The sequence below is a fragment of the Oryzias latipes genome, chromosome 18, assembly GCF_053564925.1.
Source record: "Oryzias latipes strain Hd-rR chromosome 18, Olatipes_Hd-rR_3.1".
NCBI classification, from domain to species: domain Eukaryota; kingdom Metazoa; phylum Chordata; class Actinopteri; order Beloniformes; family Adrianichthyidae; genus Oryzias; species Oryzias latipes.
Window position 1 is genome coordinate 34,366,230 of NC_136254.1, and position 20,344 is coordinate 34,386,573.

The window sequence follows — 20,344 nt, forward strand, 5'->3', positions numbered from 1 at the left end:
AACAATCACAATGGCCAACAGAAGTGTTTGCAAATGAGTTACACAAGTAAATGAGAACTTTTTATAACTGATGGCAGAATCTATATTAATACATCTCTGCAAGATTTTAAGCATGACCCATTGTATGTCAAATACCCTAAAAATTAAATCTAGAAAAGGTAATTCATCACAATAAACAGACAGACGATGCTGGGACGATTTGGAGTGGTGCTATCCTCTGACCTTTTCTGCTGTTTTTCATGTTCATCTCCACAGGTGAACTGGATTAATGGTGGGGGGCTCCTGAAACCCACTTCCACCTGCCCTGGCTCTATTAATGACTGGTTTTTACCAGCACTTACCTGCCAGTCCAACTAACGCCTAGTGCTATTGAGACCACACCTGGTCAGAAGTTACTAAGTTGGCATCTGAAAAGTTAGTAATTCTACTTCTTCTTACAGCCTGATCAACCCTTGATTACCTTTACCTTTGGACAGGATTGACCACCACCCATACTAATGTCTGGATTTCACCACCTTCCTTTACATGATTTGCTTGTTTTACATCAGGCAGCTTCCTCCTCTTTCCAACATGACAAGATCATAACATTTTTTCTAAAACAGGCTGAGAAATATGGGCCTCTGTGGTTCTGTTCTGAACTGGTTGTATTGCTCTCTCAAAGATATTACTTCAGAAATCCATAAAATCCACAGTGGGGTTATCCAAGGATAAATTTTAGGCTCACCAGTTTTTAATCTATTTCTGCTGCCACTTGAGGGTGTCATCAAAAAGGATGTGGTTTGTTTACATAGTTATGCTGATGACACACAACTTTACATTGCTGTGTCTCCTGAGGAGGAAGACTCAGTTAATGCACTTTTAAACTGTATTTTTTTAGACATTGAGTCATGGATGGCAGAGAACATTTTATTAAAACTAAAAATAAACTCTTCAGAGTGTGAGAAACCTGGTGTCAGGAACTGGTGGTGCAGAACCCAAAATGCAGGAGACCAGGCTTGGTGACTGAAAGTGAACCATGACAAAACCCAGAGAGCAACAACAGAGTGACAAAGCAGAGCAGATGACCTGAAAACTGAGACGCTTGTATAAGGTGAAGGCAATTAACTGAAACCTGGAATTGGTGTGACTGACAGGGCAACTCAGAAAATAACAAAAACTGAAAAACCAAACAAAATCACAGAATCCTTACAGTACTCCTCCCCAAAAGGGCAGATCCCAGATGCCCGGTACATCTGAGAGGAGGGGACCTGGAGGAACAAAACAATAACGAGCCAGACAGATGTGAGGAGCATCAGAGAACACCTTTCCTCAGGAACAGGCACGAAGAGGAGGAGTCCCAATGACTCTCCCCAGGGGCAGGAAACATGGCCAAGGGGGATGAAGGGCGACCATCCTCAGGGACATGGAACATGAAGTGTAGCCCCGACAACCCCCCTCAGGGACGGATTGGGTGGACATGACACGAGTATGGCTGAAGGAAAACCCATCTGGTGTGGCGTAGAATGGAACAGTGTGGCAAAAAAACCCTGCAGCAAAAAGTCCCTGCATTTTGGGACCTTCACAATCAATTCAAGACACCAGAGTTTATTTTTGACTCTGAGATGAATTATACCCCACAAAAACAGGACTGCATCATCTTTCAAACATTGCCCGTTCCTCTTTCTTGCTAGCATGGAGGTGCTACTGGATGCTTTCTTTCTAGTAGAATATTGAGACTCCCTGCTCTCGTGTCTTCCTACAAAGAGGATTTCAAACCTTCACCTTCTGTAGAATTCAGCCCCACGTGTGCTGATGAGGACCGGGGGCAGGAACACATTTCACCAATTTTAAATTGGTTCCCTGAAGTTTTTTGATTGGTTTATGAAGGTTTTTATGGTCCTGGGACGTCACATTCATTTGGTATAATTTTACAGTACGAGGCCTCATGGACCTTGATGTCCTCTGCTGCAGGCCTCTAAAACTTACATTGAGGCTTTATTCAGTTATTTTGGATCTTACCTGCAGAACAGTCTGAGAGCCTCAAGGATGCAGACACTGGTCATGTCTGGCTGCTTGATGCTTGATCAGGTGGTGACATCCTCTTTGATCATGAGTGGGTCGGTCACTGGCGGTGACAGATCCCCAAAATATCAGCCTCACATCAGCAACATTCAGATTTCCACTTCAGTTTTATCTATTTTTTAGGTTTTATTCTTATTTTATTGATTATCTTTGAAAGGGTTTGGGGCATTGTGGGTATTATATAATTCCACTTAAGTTTTATGCCTGTAAAGCCCTAAGCAGTACTGTTTTAAGGTCCTGTAAAAAGTCAGATCAGGTGTAATGTTTAGCTCCTGACACCAGGGGGCAGTAACGTATGCATTTACTATCCAGAGACTGTTGAGTCTTTTTATTTCTAACTGATTTTCTTCATTAATGAGTTTAACAACAGAGTAATAATTACAAACTCAATAGAACTAATTATAAGGGTGTAACAGTACACTAAAATCTCATTTTGGTTCGGTTCAGAATTTTATGGGGCTCTGTTCAGTACGTTGTCTGTATTTCTTCAGCACAAAAAGGGAGACAAGAAATTCTTACAAAATGCATTTATTGGTTTTATATAACAATAAATAAAATTGACCTATGCAGGTGATCTGCTTTAGAAAATAAGAAAAACTATTAGCTGCCATGAACCAAAAACTTTGGATACACTGGACTGAAAAAAAAAAAGATTTTAACTTGAACATTTTTTTTTCTTGTATACTTGATTGTTACAGTCGGTGATGCCATTTTAAGTTTGTTAACAGGTTAGATGTGTTACTGTGGCATCTTTGTGTAACAATGTCGACACACAGTCTTTCCCCTTTATGGATGCTGACAACAAAGCCAAAGTTTTCTCCCCACACAGGAGATTTTAAGGAGATGGGGGGGTGGGGGGGTTTGAGGCCAATCTCTGGCCTCGCTGTCACCTTCGTCTCCTCATAGCTGTTGAAACTGAACTGTGATGAGGCGCAGGCCGGGGAGATCCTCTCCAGGGCCGAAAGCGGATCTTCCTTCGGGGTTCACTTCCCCATTCGGATCCTCAGAGCCTCCATAGCGGGTCATTAATAGAACCACTCTCCGTTCTTTTTTATTACTGTTCCGGCAAACTGAGCAACACACCCTGAACGTGCGCAGACACCGTTGAGCATCTCTGCGGAAACTCGTGGTTAACATTAGTTCCGCCTCAGTGGAAAGTTAATACATTTGAGGGGGGAAATCAAACCAAAAAAAAGAAAAAACAAAACGGTACATAAGTGATCAGAATCGAAATTTCCATACTGAAACGGTTTAGAACAACTATGTCTACCGTTACACCCCTACTGAATTAACGGTGAAATATTTGCAGTGCAAAAGTAGATGTTCTTAGTGACCCAGAAGACGGTTTGCAAAGCATGTTTGATGTCAGTTTATGTCATCGTTTGTTCATTAGAATGTTCAGGCCTTGCACGGCATCTTCTGTCATCAGTGTGTGAATGTGTGTGTGTTTGGGTGAACAGGACTGTAACTGTAAAACATACGTCATTTATCATTATCATTTAATGTCGTCAGAAGAGATGCTAGTAAAAAACATGGAAAGGGATCTACCTTAAAGGTTACTGGTGAGACACCAGAGCTGTCCAGACAAAGTATGAAGAGCATCGAACGGACGGACACAGGGTAAGAAAGATACCCATGTGGAAATTAGTGGGGTAGGAAAAAATTGATTCAACAAAATATTGCTATAGTCTTTTGGCGATATTAGTATCGATATAAAATGCTGTCAGGAAGATATTTATTTATTTCTGAGCGTCCTTCAGCGTCTGACTCTTGTTTTCCACTTCAACCTCCGACTGCTAGTCTTTGAGCAGCTCTACACACACGAAAAAACAGGAAACTAACGAAGGATTCCTGCTCCCTCCTATCAAGTCAGTCAAAGGGTTTGGCTGTCTACCAATCTGCCTCTTCGTGTTGAGAACAGGAAACTGGCTCCGCGGTTTGTTGGTCCCTTTCCCATCTCCAAAGTGGTCAATCCAGTTGCTGTTCGCCTGCGTCTACCGGACTCCCCCTATACACCCCAACTTCCAGACTTCCATGGTGAAGCCTGTCAACACCGGCCCTCTTGTCCCTCCTGCCGACGCTCCATCGCCAGCTCGGTACATTGATAGGGGTCCTGTTTATACAGTTAGACGCCTCCTCCGTTTTCGCCGCCCTGGACGAGGCTTGCAGGACCTGGTAGCTTGGGAGGGTTATGGTCCTGAGGACTCTGATTAGCCAGTTTCATAGTGACCATCCTGACCAACCTGCACAACTGTCGAGTGCCAGTCGTTGAGTAGGTACTGTCATGGCCCCTGCCGCCCCGCCCTCGCAACTGCTGCTCGTCAGGTCTGATTCTCCCCACCTGTGCGCCTCAGTATTTATGACTGCCACGCAGCTTCAGTCAACGCCGGAACATATAGCCATTCTGCCTGACTACCAGCCACATTAATGATCTCTGTTCACGAGTTCAAGCTATTGATCGCTTTTCCTGTCTGTGTGAACGCCTCAGGTTGTCAAGCTCTGTGCTCTCCTCCACAAAGCTGCAAATCCAAATCGGATCCTCCCCAAGATCCTGTCATCCCAGGCACCGGTTTGTAAAAGACTTCCTCATTCAAGGTTTACACTCCCCTCCCTGGTTCCCTCTAAGAGACAGAGTTTTTCGCCTTCCTCGCCTCACAGTCAGCTGGCTGCTCCTGTCACTTGCTGTGCCCTCTGGTTTCTACTCTGCGTACTACAAGTTCCAGCTCCTCAGTCTCCTCACCAAATAAATATCTAGTTCTTGCATCCCTGGGTCTGGCATTTTTGGTTGGTCCTCAAGATCGTTTCTGACACAATCAACTTTAAATATCATGTAGTTATCAGACATAGTTATTTTACTTTCATTCAATTACATCATAATGCTCAGGGCACTCTTGGACAGGGCGCCCTGTGCATCAATGACTGCAGAATCCAGAGACTCTTGCTGCTACCAGGAGTATTGATCAGGAATATTTTCGCATCAACTTCTAATCATAATAGTTTTGAGGAAGAAGTTAACTTTGTACATTGTGTGAATTTGTGTTAATTTGTTCCAACGAAAAAAATTGTAAACAATTGAATTGAAACAATAATTTTATCCTAGTATGTTTATTTGTTTCTGCACCATGAGTGTGTGTGTGTGTGGGGGGGGGGGGGGGGGGGTGACCGCCTTGTGCTTAGTTACAATGTGTGGTCCTGAATTAAATATCAGAAAAATTGGATAAATATTAATTTGCATAAACAAAATAGATTAAGTTAGATCAACATACTGAATTGAGTTGGATAGACATAAGAGATCAGGTAAAATAAACTTAATTCAATTACGTGTTACCAATGAAAGTGAGGACCCCTCCCTCAACTGTAGAACCGTAACAAACACATCAAGAAAACATTTCTAAATAAGGTGCTGACCCTAAGTCAGACCCAAACTCCACCTCCTTGAAGTGATTGTATTTTATGGGGGGAATCACAATTTGGTAAATGTTCTTTTACATGTTTTTACGCTGTCTATATTTAGTTGAAATAAGATCATTGTTGTTAATTGTTCTCTCTTTAAATATCCTATTAAAACAATTCAGTTTATTCCAACCTCAGGTGTGACCACGTCAGTCTAATATGGGATTGTTAAGTTCTGAACATCTTAGTGAACTAGAGGCGAATTCTGCATCATTTACAGCTTCAGCTCCTTCTTGAGTTAGGTCAAAATACTTTCCATAAATGGAAGGAGGTCTGTGCTTACATCTTTAACTGAACAAGCTGGTGTTTAAAGCTCACACGAATGTGTTCTTTATGATAATGTTGAGTCACTGCTGGCTCCGAGTGGCACAGAAGTGTGAAAGAGTTTCTGCTTATCAGCATCTGTCATCACTGTCATCAGTGGTTTTTATATTTAATGAAGAACTAAAAGAAAATGGTTTCTGCTTCAGAGAAACTGGCTGCTGCTAAGATGATGGTCAAATATCCCACAATGCTGCGTGGCGACCTAAATGCAATTTTTTCAGGAAATTCAGCAGGTGTTCGCTATTTAGCATTTATAATTGGGAGGCGACAGTCGCATTTCTCAAGAAAGCTAAATTAAAATGGAGACCAGTCGATTTGTTGACATCAGTCAGTGACTGCCCGGACAAATCTGGAGGTTACCCTTACTTAACGCCCTGGGCGTTAATGTGTCGCCATGACACAGAAAAAGCTGCAACCCAGCCAACAGGCAGAGGATCAACATTAAAGAGAGCAAAACGTTTCATAGGCTTTAGCGCTCCAGGTTTTCCACATAACACAAAATAAACCAGCCCATTACTGTGGTGTCATCAGCAAACTTAATGATGGTATTGCTGGAGTGGGTGGAGGTGCAGTCCTGTGTGTAGAGGGTGTAGAACAGGGGCCTCAGCACACAGCCCTGTGGGGGGCCGGTAATGAGGGTGAGAGCTGTCGACATGTGGGATCCTACTTTAACCCTCTGGGGGCGGGCTGTCAAGAAGTCCAAAATCCAGAGGCATGTGGAGGTGGGGAGTCCGAGGGCCTCTAGTTTGGAAACAAGTCTGTGAGGAAGGATGGTGTCAAAGGCGGAACTGAAATCCACAAACAGCAGCCTCATGTAGCTGTCACATGTCACATAGTGATAAATATCGTTTATTTGTGTTTCTAATTCTTATTAACTGAGCTATTTTAACCTTTAGTTAATAAGGTTGCAAATCCTGTTGAACGACCCGCAGAAGCCTTCTTTTTCACACTTTACTCCAACCTTTTATGACCAAAGGAATCAACTAAATTAGAGCAACTCTAGATTTTCACTTGTCCAGATTGTGTTGAAAAAGAAAACTATATTTAGTTATGGATTTTAACACAGTTAGAAGCAATGAGTATTTATTGAATTTCTGTTGGACGCCAAACTGCATCTGTCCTTCTCAGAACGTTTCCAGGATGTCTGCTAACAAAATCCGTGGAAAAAGTGAGAAGAGTTGTGGTCTTGACGTGAACATTTCACAGATGTATCACGAATGAACCACGTTGAAACCACGCACGAACTACGAGTAAACCACGCAAAGAACACGTAAACTAATGAAGAACATAAACAATGTATGACAATTGTGCAGTTTATCTGCAATTCTATTAGTGATTCGTGTGACAATTACGTAACTTTAACGTGATTTGTGCACCGTCGACGCGATACAAAAGTTATACATCGATGGTACGTGTGAAGAGTCTGTTCGATATACGTTTAATGGTTCTGTAAAGCCACAAATTTGTGTTTGCACAGGATTTTGCATAAGATTCAAGTAATAATTGTGCATAAATTATTTTAAATATGCCTGAACTACTTAATTCTTAAACGACCAAAAAGCTTAAAACTGAATTCATGTAAAGACCATCGGCCAAAACCCTCGACGGACATCTGTCCACATTGATGAATGACAAACACAAGAAACACTTATGAATTACGTAAATCATGCAGGTATTTTGAAATTTCATACCTGGAAAATGAGCAAATTGTTCCTAGTAGCTGTGTGACACGGCCTTAAGCCACTCTTTAAGGTGAATGATTGGAGCCAGCTCATGTCCAAAGTTGATTTTGCCCCACGCGAACAACCTTTTAGTACGTCCACTAGGCTTAATTTTGGACCAGGTCCTCCTCTAAGTCAGGCCTAAAAGTTCGAACTCTGACTGCCCTGTAGTTGAAAAGACAATTTAGATCATTTTCTTGATGAGACTTTTGTTACTTATAGAATTAGATTTCCACTCCTTCTATTATACCAATGGTTTGTCTCTTTGATTCTCAGGTGAGTCTGTTTGCATGTGCACCTTTCACTTAAGCACACAAGGGCTTGCCTGAAAACAAACAGAGTCTGCCCTACAGGTGGAGCTGTTTGCTTTTCTTGTCCCGTCCAGAGTTCAGATGAGCTTTTGAAGTAGATCATATGATTAAGTTAACCTGTAGCCCTTGTGCTATCCTAGACACTTTAACGTTGGGCGTGGGCTCATCTAGACCAGGGGTGTCAAACTCATTTTGGTTTGGGGGCCACATTCAAGGCGTCTGATCCCAAGTGGGCCGGACCACTAACATAAAAGCAAAAAACAGCGTTTTTTTTTTTTTTACTGAGTTGGAAAAAATGCCTCAACCAACACAGTAGCCTAATCAGTTATAATTACACACTCATTCACAGAGTCCAATGGATCTCAAATAAAATGCATTTCACTTAAAAAAAATTTGTTTATTCAATATTCACAGACTGAATTTTTTACATCTGACGCAATCCCGATAATAAACTCAAGAGGGGCTACAGAAAAAATGAAACACCTGCCTAGAATATAAATATGCAAATCAATGAAAAATTAAACTGAATTAAACTTGCAAACATCCCACTGTAGTAAATGCAGACGGTTATTTATCTGTCCAGCTAATAATTGCTAAAAAAAACATTTCTTAACTGCAAATGGTGAAACTTTTCTTTGTGGTGAGTCTCATAGTGGTGCTGAATGTTGTATTCTTGGAGAACCTGTTGATGACATACCAAGCATGCAGGTTTACATTCAGCTCTGTGAACAAATAAAACGCTTTCCATTTTCCTGGAAAGCTCAGGACTTCACTTCAACTTTTTTTTTCTTTTTGACAACATTTTGGTCATTAGAGTGTCACTACTGATCATCCTTCAGTGATTAAGCTCACAGGGAACCAAACTACTGCCTACCCAGACACAGAGCTGTTAGGTTTCGTTTTTGGCACATGCAGAGTTATTTTGTTACACCTGTTAAGATTTTCCTTTGCTCCTCCTAGTGGCGGAATTGCGTATTTCGGTTATTTCTTTAAAAAATCATAACTCGCCACAGGAATGGACTAGAAACTTGCTTACTTTTTTAAACATCCTTATGATTTTTACACTTCGTGTGTGGGCCGGACTAAACCACCTGGCGGGCCGGATACAGCCCTTGGGCCGTATGTTTGACACCCCTGCACTAGACAGTGCGCTAAACCTTTTTTCTTCTATGATTTGTGATCTTCACTGGTTGTCATGGATTACATGAAATCCTCTTCACCTTTATCCACCTGTGTTTATGCTAGGGATAACATGTCAATGTAAGGATCGGGTCATCTGGATCCCATAGGATAGCACAAGGTTAAGGCTGATTTCCACTGGTCTGTCTGTGATGCATCTCTGTTGTGTTGGCACAAAATAATATAGTAGAAGGTTCATTAATCATCCGTCAATCCATCCATCTTCCTCTACTTATCAAGGACCGGGTCGCCGGGGCAGCAGTCCAAGCAAAGGCGCCCAGGCTTCCCTCTTCCCGGCCACTTCCTCCAGCTGCTCTGGGGGGACCTCGAGGCGTTTCCAGGCAGGCCGAGAGACATAGATACCTGAGTCCCCTCAACTGGCTCCCCTCGATGTGGAGGAGAAGCGGTTCCACTCTGAGCTTTCCACAAGTGACCAAACTTCTCACCCTGTCTCCCCTGCCACCCTACGGAATAAGTTCATTTCAGCCGCTTGTATTTGGGACCTAGTTCTTTCGGTCATGACCCAGAGCTCATGACCATAGCAGAGTATTGAAAAGAAGACTGACCGGTAAATTCAGAGCTTTGCTTTCTGGCTCAGCTTTCCTTGCCACAACAGACCAGTACAGTGACCGCATAACAACGAATGCTGCTCCGATCCGCCTGTCAAACTCATTCTCCGGTCTTCCCTCCCTCTTAAGCAAGACCCCAAGACATTTAAACTCCTCCCACTGGGGTAAGGACATCCACAGAGAGATGATGACATACCAAGCATGCAGGTTTACTACATAAAAAAACTACCTTTTTATAGTCGACAACCATGGCCTAAGATCTAGCGGTGCTGACCCTCATTCCAGCCGCTTCGAACTCCGCTGCAAACTGCCCCAATGTACGCTGGTGGTCCCGGCTCAATGAAGCCAACAGGACAACATCATCTGCAAAGAGCATAGAGGAAATCCTGTGGTCCCCAACTCAGGTCCCCTCCAGTCCGTAGCTGGACCTAAAAATTCTGTCCATAAAACTTTGAACACAACCGGTGATAAAGGGCAGCACTGCTGAAGTCCACTGTGCAACTGGAATAGGTCTGACTTACTGCCAGCTATGCAAGATCTTGGTCCCGTCATTCAGGAATTCAACCAAGATGGCGCAGAGGATGGTTGCCCTGGTGCTAGTGTGCTCTGTGTTATGTTTGTTTTTGTCAGTGTGCTCTTACACCAGTGAAGAGCTTCTAACCATCAGAACGTTGACTGTCAGACTTACTGCCGTTTTTTTTGGCGGCTGCGGCAGATTTAGTCAAATTTTTAAAAGCAAGAATGAGACGCCGGCGGAGAGGGAAATGCTCGGGAGTCCTTGTACACCTCCGGAGACGCGGCTCATGTTCGCCCTTACCTAGAATCTTCCTCTCCAACGTTTGCTGACTCGGCAACAAGATGGATGAACTGTCACTGCTGATGCGTCAGAACTGAGACTTTTCTTCCTCTTGTGCCCTGTGCTTCACGGAGACGTGGCTCAACAAGCAGATCCCAGACTGCGCGCTTTATTTGGAGGGTTTCCAGCTACTCTGCGCGGACAGACAACGGGACTTCTCCGGAGGAAAGGCAAGAGGCGCAGGTGTCTGTTTTTACATCAATAACGCCTGGTGTTCGGATGTGACTGTGATCTCAATGCACTGTTCTCCTGCGGTGGAATATTTCTTCATGAACTGCAAACCATACTAACTCCCCGCGTGAGTTGCTTCATTCATTCTGGCCGCTGTTTACATCCCGCCGTGGGCAGACGTGCACGAGGCCCAGAGCGCGCTCGCGGAGCAGATTCTCTGTGTGGAACGAACCTTCTCGGACTCTTTGATTATTATCCTTGGGGATTTTCATGAATGGAATCTGAGCCAGGAGCTTCCCAGATACAAACAGTTTGTGTCTGGGAATCACTGCTACATCACTGCTACAACAGACAGTGGTGCTTAAAGAGCTGTGGCCCGCGCGGCTTTGGGCTTCTTGGACCATGCCCTGATTCACCATATCCCCGGATACAGGCAAAAGCTGAAGCTCTCTAAACCTACAGTGAGGACTTCTAAGGCTACGTTCACACTGCAGGCTGAAACGACCCAATTCCGAATTTTTTGCCCCTAAGCGGCCCAATTCCGATCTTTTCATGACAGTCTGAATGACACAGATCCGATCTTTTCAATTGCGACCCAGGCCCCGTGGGTTTGCCGTCCTGATTCCGAATTGTAGCCGTTCTTTTCAATTGCGACCGCCGTCTGACCGGCCAGGCGACTTGATTCCGAACCGTACGTCATCGACACGCAACAAACGTCATCATTTTGCGTTGAAGTAGGCGGGAACGAGAACGTAAACATCAACCATGGTGGACGATGCTGCTGAGACCAGTCAGTGGAAGGGAAGCGAGATCCCCGATTGGATTAATATTTGGGGTGATCGCTCTTTTCAGGCCAAACTCCAGGGCTCTTATCGCAACTGGGCGGTTTTTGAAAAAATTTCCAGATAAATGGCAGAGCGTGGTGTTGAACCTTTCCCGCGATGACTTTTTTTTCTTTCTCCCCTTTCCGACCGTGCTCAGAAGCGCAGGGGACCCGAGGCGATCCTCCTCCTCCTCCCTTTTCTGATCCTTAGATTCTCCAGAACGGGTTAATAAAGAGTCCATAGCATTTAATCTGGGGGAAACCTTCTTTTATTACTGTCCTCCGTAACACACAACATGAATGTGCGCCCACACTGCCCACCCCCCCTATTCTCTATCGCGGCACGCGCTTGCACACACACACACGGGGCGCGCGGCCCCAACACATGCACATTTCTTTTCCACTACAGTGGGTACAGACGATCCCGACTCCATTGCTTTCTTAAAATGAGAAGATTGTAATTGTGCTGCTCCTTCGTGAAAATAAATTTAATATTACAAAAAGAGCTCCGCTTTTGACAAAACTGTTGTTGACATCCATTGTTAACGTTTGCTCCGCAAACAAGTGACGTCGTTCACCGTTGAGTATTCTTCTGGCTTCTACGCATGCGGGTCTCGTTTGGGTCGTGTCACGGTCACACTGGAGATCACAAAAGTTCGGATTTACTTGGAAATGTGAACGGTCTAGCAAACAAATCAGATTTTTTCAAAAAATCCGAATTGAGCATTAAGCCCTGCAGTGTGAACGTAGCCTATGATGTGGCCCAGGGAGGCTGTGAAGGAGCTTTGCACGTGTCTGGACACAATGGACTGGGATGTATTTATAACAAACCCTGATTCACACTCAGACCGAGACAGTTGAGGAAGGAGAAAATAGCAGCCTACAGAGCCAGAGACAAAAAAGAGCTGTAAGGGTGCTAAGTACCAGTTCTCAAAAGAGATGGAACAGACGAGCACAATAAACGCCTGGAAGGGCAAATCTTGGATACTGACGTCACCTCTGTTTGGAGAGGTCTTAGGCAAATCACCAACTCCAAGCCCAGAGCCCAACATGCTGCTGACGACCTGCAACTGGCTGAGAGGCTTAACACCTTTTATGCCAGGTTTGAAGTACCACTCCCCTCCTCCACCCCCCTCACTGCACAGGTTAGCTCAGTAACTTTGGAGCCACGTTCCTCCCCCAGCACTCCTACTGAGGTCAGCATGACCCCTCCGAACCACCTCTCCCCCACCACGTTTCGGTTACAGGAGAGGAAGTGCTAAACTCTCACTTATATGCCCAGTCAGTCACCAGTCCACTACCTGCACCTTGATCATCCTCAGTTTTCACTGTTTGCACTACTTATTCTATATATTGTTCTGACCATTGTGTCATTTTTTAATTTTGCTTACTGTTGTTCATTTTTTCTATTCTTACGTGTTTTATGTTGCACATTAGTACCGCTGCAAATTCCAATTCTGTGAAACTGCTCTGTTTACTGAAAATGGCAAAAAACACTCCTTGAATCCTTGAATACAGAGGCCAGACAGCCCTCACAAACGCTCCCCGGACCCTATGCTCCCAGAGCTTCCTCCACAAGATACCACTGGGGACACGATCAAACGCCTTCTCCAACTCGCATGAATCCTCCAGCATCCTAAATAGGGTCTAGAGGTGGTCCACTGACCGGGGCGGAAACCGTACTGTTGTTCCTGAATCTGAGGTTTGACTAGTGGACGGACTCTCCTCTCTAGGATCCTGTTAAGGACTTTCCCAGGGAGGCTGAGAAGTGTAATTCCCCAGTAGTTGAAAACACCCTCCGGTCATGGGGAACCACAACCCCTGTCTGCCGGTCCTGTGGTACAGTTCCCGACTGCCATGAGATGCTGGAGAGATGTGTCAGCTAACACTCCCACAGCATCCAGAGACTTGAGGTATTCGGGGTGGACTTTGTCCACTCCCGTAGCCTTGCCACTGAGGAGCTCATTGACTACCTCAGTGACTTCAGCTTGGGTGAAAGACAGCCTCACTCCAAAGTCCTCATTCTCTGCTTCCTCAAAAGAATTCATGTCAGGGGGATTGAGGAGATCTTTGAAGTATTCCTTCCACTGCCCGACAATGTCCCCAGTCGAACTCAACAGCTCCCCACCTGCACTGAAAACAGTGCCTGTAGAGAACAGGTTTCTGAGGCGCCAGATGTTTTGCCAGAATCTCTTCGAGACCTTCTCCATGGCCTCATCGAACTCCTCCCAGGACTAAGCTGTTGCCTCCGCAACAGTCCGTGCCTCAGCTCGCTTAGAATGCCGGTAGATGTCGGCTGCCTCTGGAGTCCCACAAGCCAGCCAGGCCTAGTAGGACTCTTTCTTTAGCTTGAAGGGATCCTTTACTCCCTGTGTCCACCAGCGGATTCGGGGGTTACCGCCGCGACAGGCACCAGAGACCCTGCGACCAAAGAAGACTTCCCAAACGAAGGGCTCAGCAAGAGGTTCCTAGCAGACCCTCACAGTGCGTTTGTGCCTCCTAAGTCTTTCCGGCCTTCAACCCTGCCAGCGAATCCAACTTACCACCAGGTAGTGAACGGTGGACAGCTCTACCCCTCTCTTTACCCAAGTGTCTAAGACACAAGGCCGAAGGTCGCCTGAAACTACTACAGTGTCGTTCATTGACCTCCTGCCTATGGTGTTCTGATGCCACGTGTATTGATGCGACACCTTTGCTCGAACATTGTGTTCATAATGGACAAACACTGTAAACCAGAATGAGTTCAGTGAACTCAAAATTTTTGAGGACACCGATTACATAATAAATTTTAAGTTAACTTACTTAAAAAGTATACGTTACTTTGAACTAAAAAAAGTTTGAGTTCAATAGAATAACACAATTTAATTAACTGTAAACTATAAATTTTTATTTAATTAACTTAAAGATTCTTACTTTACTGAACTAGCATATTTTGATTGTGTTGAACCTTAATACATTAGTTAATAAACTAAAAAACTTTAATATATCTCAACTTAAAATTTATCTTTTGAAGTCTAAACTAAGTCTTATTTATCCTTCTTAGTCAGGGCCATTCTTACAAAAGAAAAACTGAGGCAGAATTGCAATTGCAAGTTTATTTTTAAACCACCTTGCACAAGTACATTTGAACAACTTGTAGTACTAGAAAATGTATAACACTGCACAATTTGGGTAAAAAAAAGTGCATCAGCCATTAAAAAAAATACATCAGTCTTTAAAACAAACAAATGTGCACCAATCTTTTTTTACACCATTTCCTTATACAACTTTATTAAAAAAAAGCATTCTGCATTTCAAGAAAAGCAAAAATTGAGTATCAGCCTTTTTTTTTTTTACACTTTTCCCACATAAAACTTTTTCTTTGGCTGCCCTTTCCCACAAACATTGGCACTCAAAAAATTACCCATTTGGGAATGTCGCCTACCACAAGCTCATCTTCCACCACAATTGCTGTACTGAGCGGACAGAGATGCACTGAACTTGTATTGTAGTCGTTGACAGTCAGAATGCCAACAGAGGTGCTGCTGATGTCTGGCTTTGGTGACTCTTTAATTTGCAAAGGAAAAAAAAACAGTGTAGTATTAGAGAGAGTGAATTGATCGTTTGAGGGAAGAAAACTTTATGCAAAAACTACAACCTGAAATTGAATGACATTTTAAGACAATTAAAGAGATTTTAAGTGTCCACATTAAGGAGGGATCCTCCCCCAGGACGGACAGGCGATGTACCAGAACTCATAGAGAAGAACAAAATGTTCTATCTTAACAACTACATATTTAAAGTCCAGCAGATCTGCTTCATCCAGATGAAATAGGGGACGGCTGGGGGCGTGAGACGAGCCAGAGGCAGGATCCACAGCCAGGTGTAGGAGCACAGATGAGCTGAAGTGCAACATTTTTGGAGACTATGTACTCTGCCACACAACATTGCTTTGGAATGACTTTCTGGTTAAGTTATCTTGCCTACACAGCTGGAGTATTGACCAGTACTGTCACTGGTACTATTCAGCGAATAAACCATTATGCATCATAAAGTACTTACATTCCAAACTTTGAAGAACTGTGGGTCCTCCTCACGTTTGTATTTTGGAAGCCAGTGCAGGACAGGAGTAGGTTTGACAACAGCAGTCTGCTCTTGCTGCACAGAGACATATACATATTTCAAATGACTTCACCCTTGTCTTGCACAGTTCAGTTCATCTACTCTTTTAAATTATCTTTAAATTGTACTGTTATTTAAAAAAATACACTAAACATAAGATGACATTACATCATATCTACAAATGCATTGGGATCAACGTTGAAATTTTTTTCTCCAGTGAAGTAAACATTTACAGACATTCACTGAATTAGAAACGCTCAGTGATTAATATAAACCGACCCAAGTCAGTCCCTTATTTTAGCTATGCTAATGCATAATGTTGATTATGCCATGCAGTTATACCTCACCTGTTTATCATAGATAGACCTAGATTTCTGACTTGATTTGTGGGTTTAAGACACAGAGAATGAAGGTAGCTGCTGAGACTTTCTCTTTGTTTCTGTGGGCCAAAAATAATAACTTCGGTCTTGTTTGAGTTTAGCTGGGGAAAGTTGTTCTGCATCCACGCACTGATCTGTTGGAGGCAGTGGCTGAGTGAATCCACCGGCCCATATTCACCTGTTGTCAGTGACACATAGATCTGATTATCATCTGCATAGTTGTGATAAGATATGTTATTACTGCGAATTAACTGCCCTAGTGGCAGCATGTAGAGGTTGAACAGAAGGGGTCCCAGGATCGATCCCTAGGGCACACCACAAGTCAAGGCCATGTAGTCTGAGACACAACTCCCAATTTCAACAAAATATTTCCTGTCTTCTAGATAAGACTTGAGCCAACTTAGGGCAGATCCAGAGATGCCAACCCAGTCTTGGAGTCTGTGCAAAAGGATCCCATGATCAACAGTATCAAAGGCAGCGCTCAGGTCTAGCAGGATTAAGACAAGAGACTTTGCCATCATCAGTGTTCAGGCGGATGTCGTTGGTTACCTTGATAATAGCAGTTTCTGTGCTATGATGGGGTCTAAAACCTGACTGGAAAACATCAAATGAATTGTTTAATAAGAGAAAATCAGTGAGCTGTTGGTAGACAACTTTTTCAAGGACCTTTCCTAAAAATGGCAGATTAGAGATAGGTCTGTAATTATTCAGTACAGTACATCTTGAAGACTTCTGTGGCTGAGTTCACGTTCATGGACGTTATGATGTCATCACGTCTCTTTACTCATAAGTTTTGACACCAAGGTTTCATTTACTCAAAATGTTTTAGTCCAATGAAGATATAACTGTGGTCAAAGTTGAATCAGCTTGTAAGTTTTAAGCTGACTCGACTTGTTTGTTACTTTTGAGTTCTGTGATTATAAAACTTTTGAGCTCATTGCACTATTTGGGTTTACGATGAGCAAACTATGGATGACAAATGTTAAATTTTATAAGCACAAAAACTTAACATAATTTATGTTACAAAACATGCATTTTTCAAGGACTCAGGGTGGGACAAACTACTCAACCCAGGGGTGCCAGGACAAACCACTCCTTCATAAGCCACGGGGCAGACCAGAGATGTAATAGAGGCAATATAAACTAACTGATGGTCATGAGATGGAATCCCCATGCAACGTGAGGGACAGTAACTAGTGTAAATCCGGCGTTATGTGCTGTATTGGTGTTTAAGTAGACCGTCATAAATGTCACTGGCAAAGGCAAAATAACACACGCTATTTTCACTACCGTACTTCTTTAACCATTTACGTGCTTAACCTAAATCCAACATGTATTTCATAAATGGTTGAAGAGTTATGGTCAACAATGAAGCTAAAGCCTATACATATTATTGCATATATATTGGTTTATTGTTCTCATAGAGTTGTAAAAGTTGATGAAACACCACAGACCATCTTTTTTGTTCTATTCAGTTATCTCGGCTGACAACCTCCTGTTCAATATCGCCATGATACCATTTCAGTTAGAGTTTGCTTCAACTGTTTCTTGAAAATGAGGAAACACACTTTCTACCCGTATGATGCTTCTGTGGTCAGACCTGAGGATGATAAGTCTGAATCAGCCTCTTATCTTCTTCTGTTTGCTTTTTAGTAGTTCCTCAGTGAGTCGACGATGAGGAGATAAGGAGATAAGGAGCTGTATAAACCAGCCAGGCTTCCTTCAGAGCTAAGCAGCAGGTTGGACCTAGAGAGACAGAGCCTCTGGGATTGGAACCAACCAACACCTCGACTCCTTGATGATGGCGATGATGAAGTTGGCTGTGCTTGTCCTTGTTTGTGCCGCCGTAGCTCAGACCAGAGCTGATGGTTAGTATTTCTCTTAATGCTCCAAATGTGTATAAACAAACTCACTGAAATCTGTTGACTCTTTCCAGCTCCTGAGGCCGCTTCCTCTAAATCAGCTGAAGGTCAGTGGTGGCTTTTATTAAACCCTTCAAGACACTTTAACCCTCACATGCATGACTTATAATACCATCATAATGAAATTAGGTTTTATTTATTTTTGGGAATACAGAATAATCTTTTTTAGAAAAAAATAGCTACATCTTTAAATTCTACAAGATATATTTACCTGTCCACTTAAATGTACTTCATGAATTTTGTACAGTAAAAAAACATCAATTTTATGGTCATTTGTAGGTATAATTGTAGATGGATCAAAATATGGTATTGTGCTGTAATAGTTGTTCCTCTGTCTCTAAAGGTTGACTTATACATGGTTAGAAACAATGTCTCTGAATGGAGAACAGTGTAACAAAAGTAACAGTCATGAACTCAGCATCAGTCATTCCAGGATCTGGCATTCCATCGTCTCTGAACTACTATTTCTAAACTGATCATTTTCTTTTGGCTTAATATTGTATATTTCATATATGTTCTATCAAGGCTGTACACCATAGTAACTTCCATGCATGAAGGGGTTAAAGAGTTTTTGAGACATGAGCAGAAGTTAAGGCGTTCTGCAAGTACCGAACGGCAGAAATGTTTTTTAACATGTCAAAAGGATAAAATCATGAATGAGATCAAAGGAACTAGTTCCTCAGTGATTATTGCTGTTTTGGAGGCGTTTGTGCCAAAAATCTTTCATCATGTTAAATCGTCATAAAAAAAATTCATTGATATACAAATTATTTAACTTTTCTAAATCTTATGCTTTCTATAACTTTGCAATACTTCCTTTAAAGATAAGGTGGTGTTGGAAAAGAAACGACTATTATACCATGCTTCGTGGACTTCATTCGGCGGTCGCCACTTCAGTTATTTTCCAAGCACCATGACTTGGGCTGAAGCCGAGGTAAGATGGGTTTATTGATTTGATTAAATCCTCAAAATGGTTGATTTTTTACTTATCTTTGCTGTAATCTGTCATGTAGAGTTTCTGCCGGTCCATTGGGGGCAACCTGGCCTCGGTTAAGAACCGCTTCGAGAACACCGAGCTCCTGTCGCTGATAAAGCAGAAACAAGGACGCTACAAACCAACTTGGATCGGAGGCTCTGATGCTCAGACTGTATTAACATACTTAACATGCTTGGATTTTATGGGTGTTTTTACCACTTATGACTGAAACATTTCTGTTTGCAGAATGGTATTTGGTTTTGGAGTGATGGAAGCAACGACCAGTACACCAACTGGTGTCCCAATGAGCCCAACAATTACTTTGGCAACCAGAAGTGCTTGATAATGAGTGCTAAAAGTAAATGAGGACTTTTTATATATATATATCACCTAACTGATGACAGCATCAATAACAATACAGCTGTGCAGGAGTTTAACCATGACCAATTGTATTTCAAATACCCTAAAAATGGTAATTTATCACAGTAAACCAAAGTTTATGACCATTTTTCATTCCAACCACTACAGAGAGAAGATGCTGGGACGATGTGAGGTGCGGGGCGCGCAGACCCTTCATCTGTGCCAAAAGAAAATGTTGAATTCCAACATGAAGATGCCTTTTAACCTTGACAGATTCCTGCTTTTTTTCTCTCTGCTTGTTTGGTTTGATCAGTTTCACACCAGTTCTGAAAACTCCATCAAGTACTTCAGCTCTGTCGCTTCAGAGACAGAACCAGCCACTCACAATGCTGCTGGATGATCTCTGCACTCTTCTGAAAGTTTTTTGTAAAAAACTTCACATTTAAGTCAACTGGTCTTTTTTTTCTGGTAGTTTATTTTGCTTTTCTTTTAGCAAATTACAATTTTAAGCAAATTAAAAAGTTGGTGAAGACCAGTTTCCTTGTGTTTTGTTCAATGTCAGAATGTATCAACACAGCAAAGACGAGTGAAGGCAGCTGAGTACAGATACAGAGGTCAAAGGAAACAGAATTGATGTCTATGCAGGACGATGCTGTATAAACACTCCTGATCAAAATCTTCAGACCAGATAAGAAATTGCAGACCTTTCCCCTTTTTTACTGCTTGATTTTGACAAAGTTCTAAGTAGAGCTTCAATATGAAAAATAAGAAACAGGAACAAGAGGCCAAACATTTTGAGCAGACAATTCAATCAAAACAACAGTTGAACTGAAATGGGTTCTTCATCAGCTGATTATTAATATGTCTAAATATCCTGAGTTTGATACGTCATTGTATGAATGTATAACTGATGATTGGATTGTTTTTGTGTATTATACTTATTTGATTGCTTGAAATAAACCATTTCAAATCAAATCAAAAGTTTAAGACCTAAAAAAAGTCTCTTACATCCTCAAAACAGAAATCCCCGGCCCATTATAGAATGGTCCAGGCAATTCAGTTGATTGTTTCCACTAGTAGTTGGACCGCCACAGCGCATGGGGGGTGCAGCTAACAACAGCAATAGAGGTCAACCAG

General features: G+C 42.6%; 1 protein-coding gene across 1 annotated transcript; it reads left to right on the top strand.

Moving 5' to 3' along the window:
- The first annotated feature begins 273 nt into the window (after nucleotides 1-273).
- Nucleotides 274-20,139, top strand: LOC101174137 (ladderlectin-like). Its single transcript, XM_004079556.5, has 7 exons — nucleotides 274-414; nucleotides 17,603-17,817; nucleotides 17,886-17,918; nucleotides 18,696-18,805; nucleotides 18,885-19,019; nucleotides 19,094-19,205; nucleotides 19,376-20,139. The coding sequence occupies exons 2-7, from the start codon at nucleotides 17,748-17,750 to the stop codon at nucleotides 19,444-19,446; spliced, it is 531 nt and encodes a 176-aa protein (XP_004079604.1). The 5' UTR covers nucleotides 274-414; nucleotides 17,603-17,747; the 3' UTR covers nucleotides 19,447-20,139.
- Nucleotides 20,140-20,344: the final 205 nt, after the last annotated feature.

Coding starts and splice junctions, on each gene's coding strand:
- LOC101174137 (XM_004079556.5), top strand. CDS start 17,748: ATGATGGCGATGATGAAGTTGGCTGTGCTTGTCCTTGTTTGTGCCGCC. Junction 19,020..19,093: donor GAGGCTCTGATGCTCAGACT/GTATTAACATAC, acceptor TTCTGTTTGCAG/AATGGTATTTGGTTTTGGAG. Junction 19,206..19,375: donor CTTGATAATGAGTGCTAAAA/GTAAATGAGGAC, acceptor CAACCACTACAG/AGAGAAGATGCTGGGACGAT.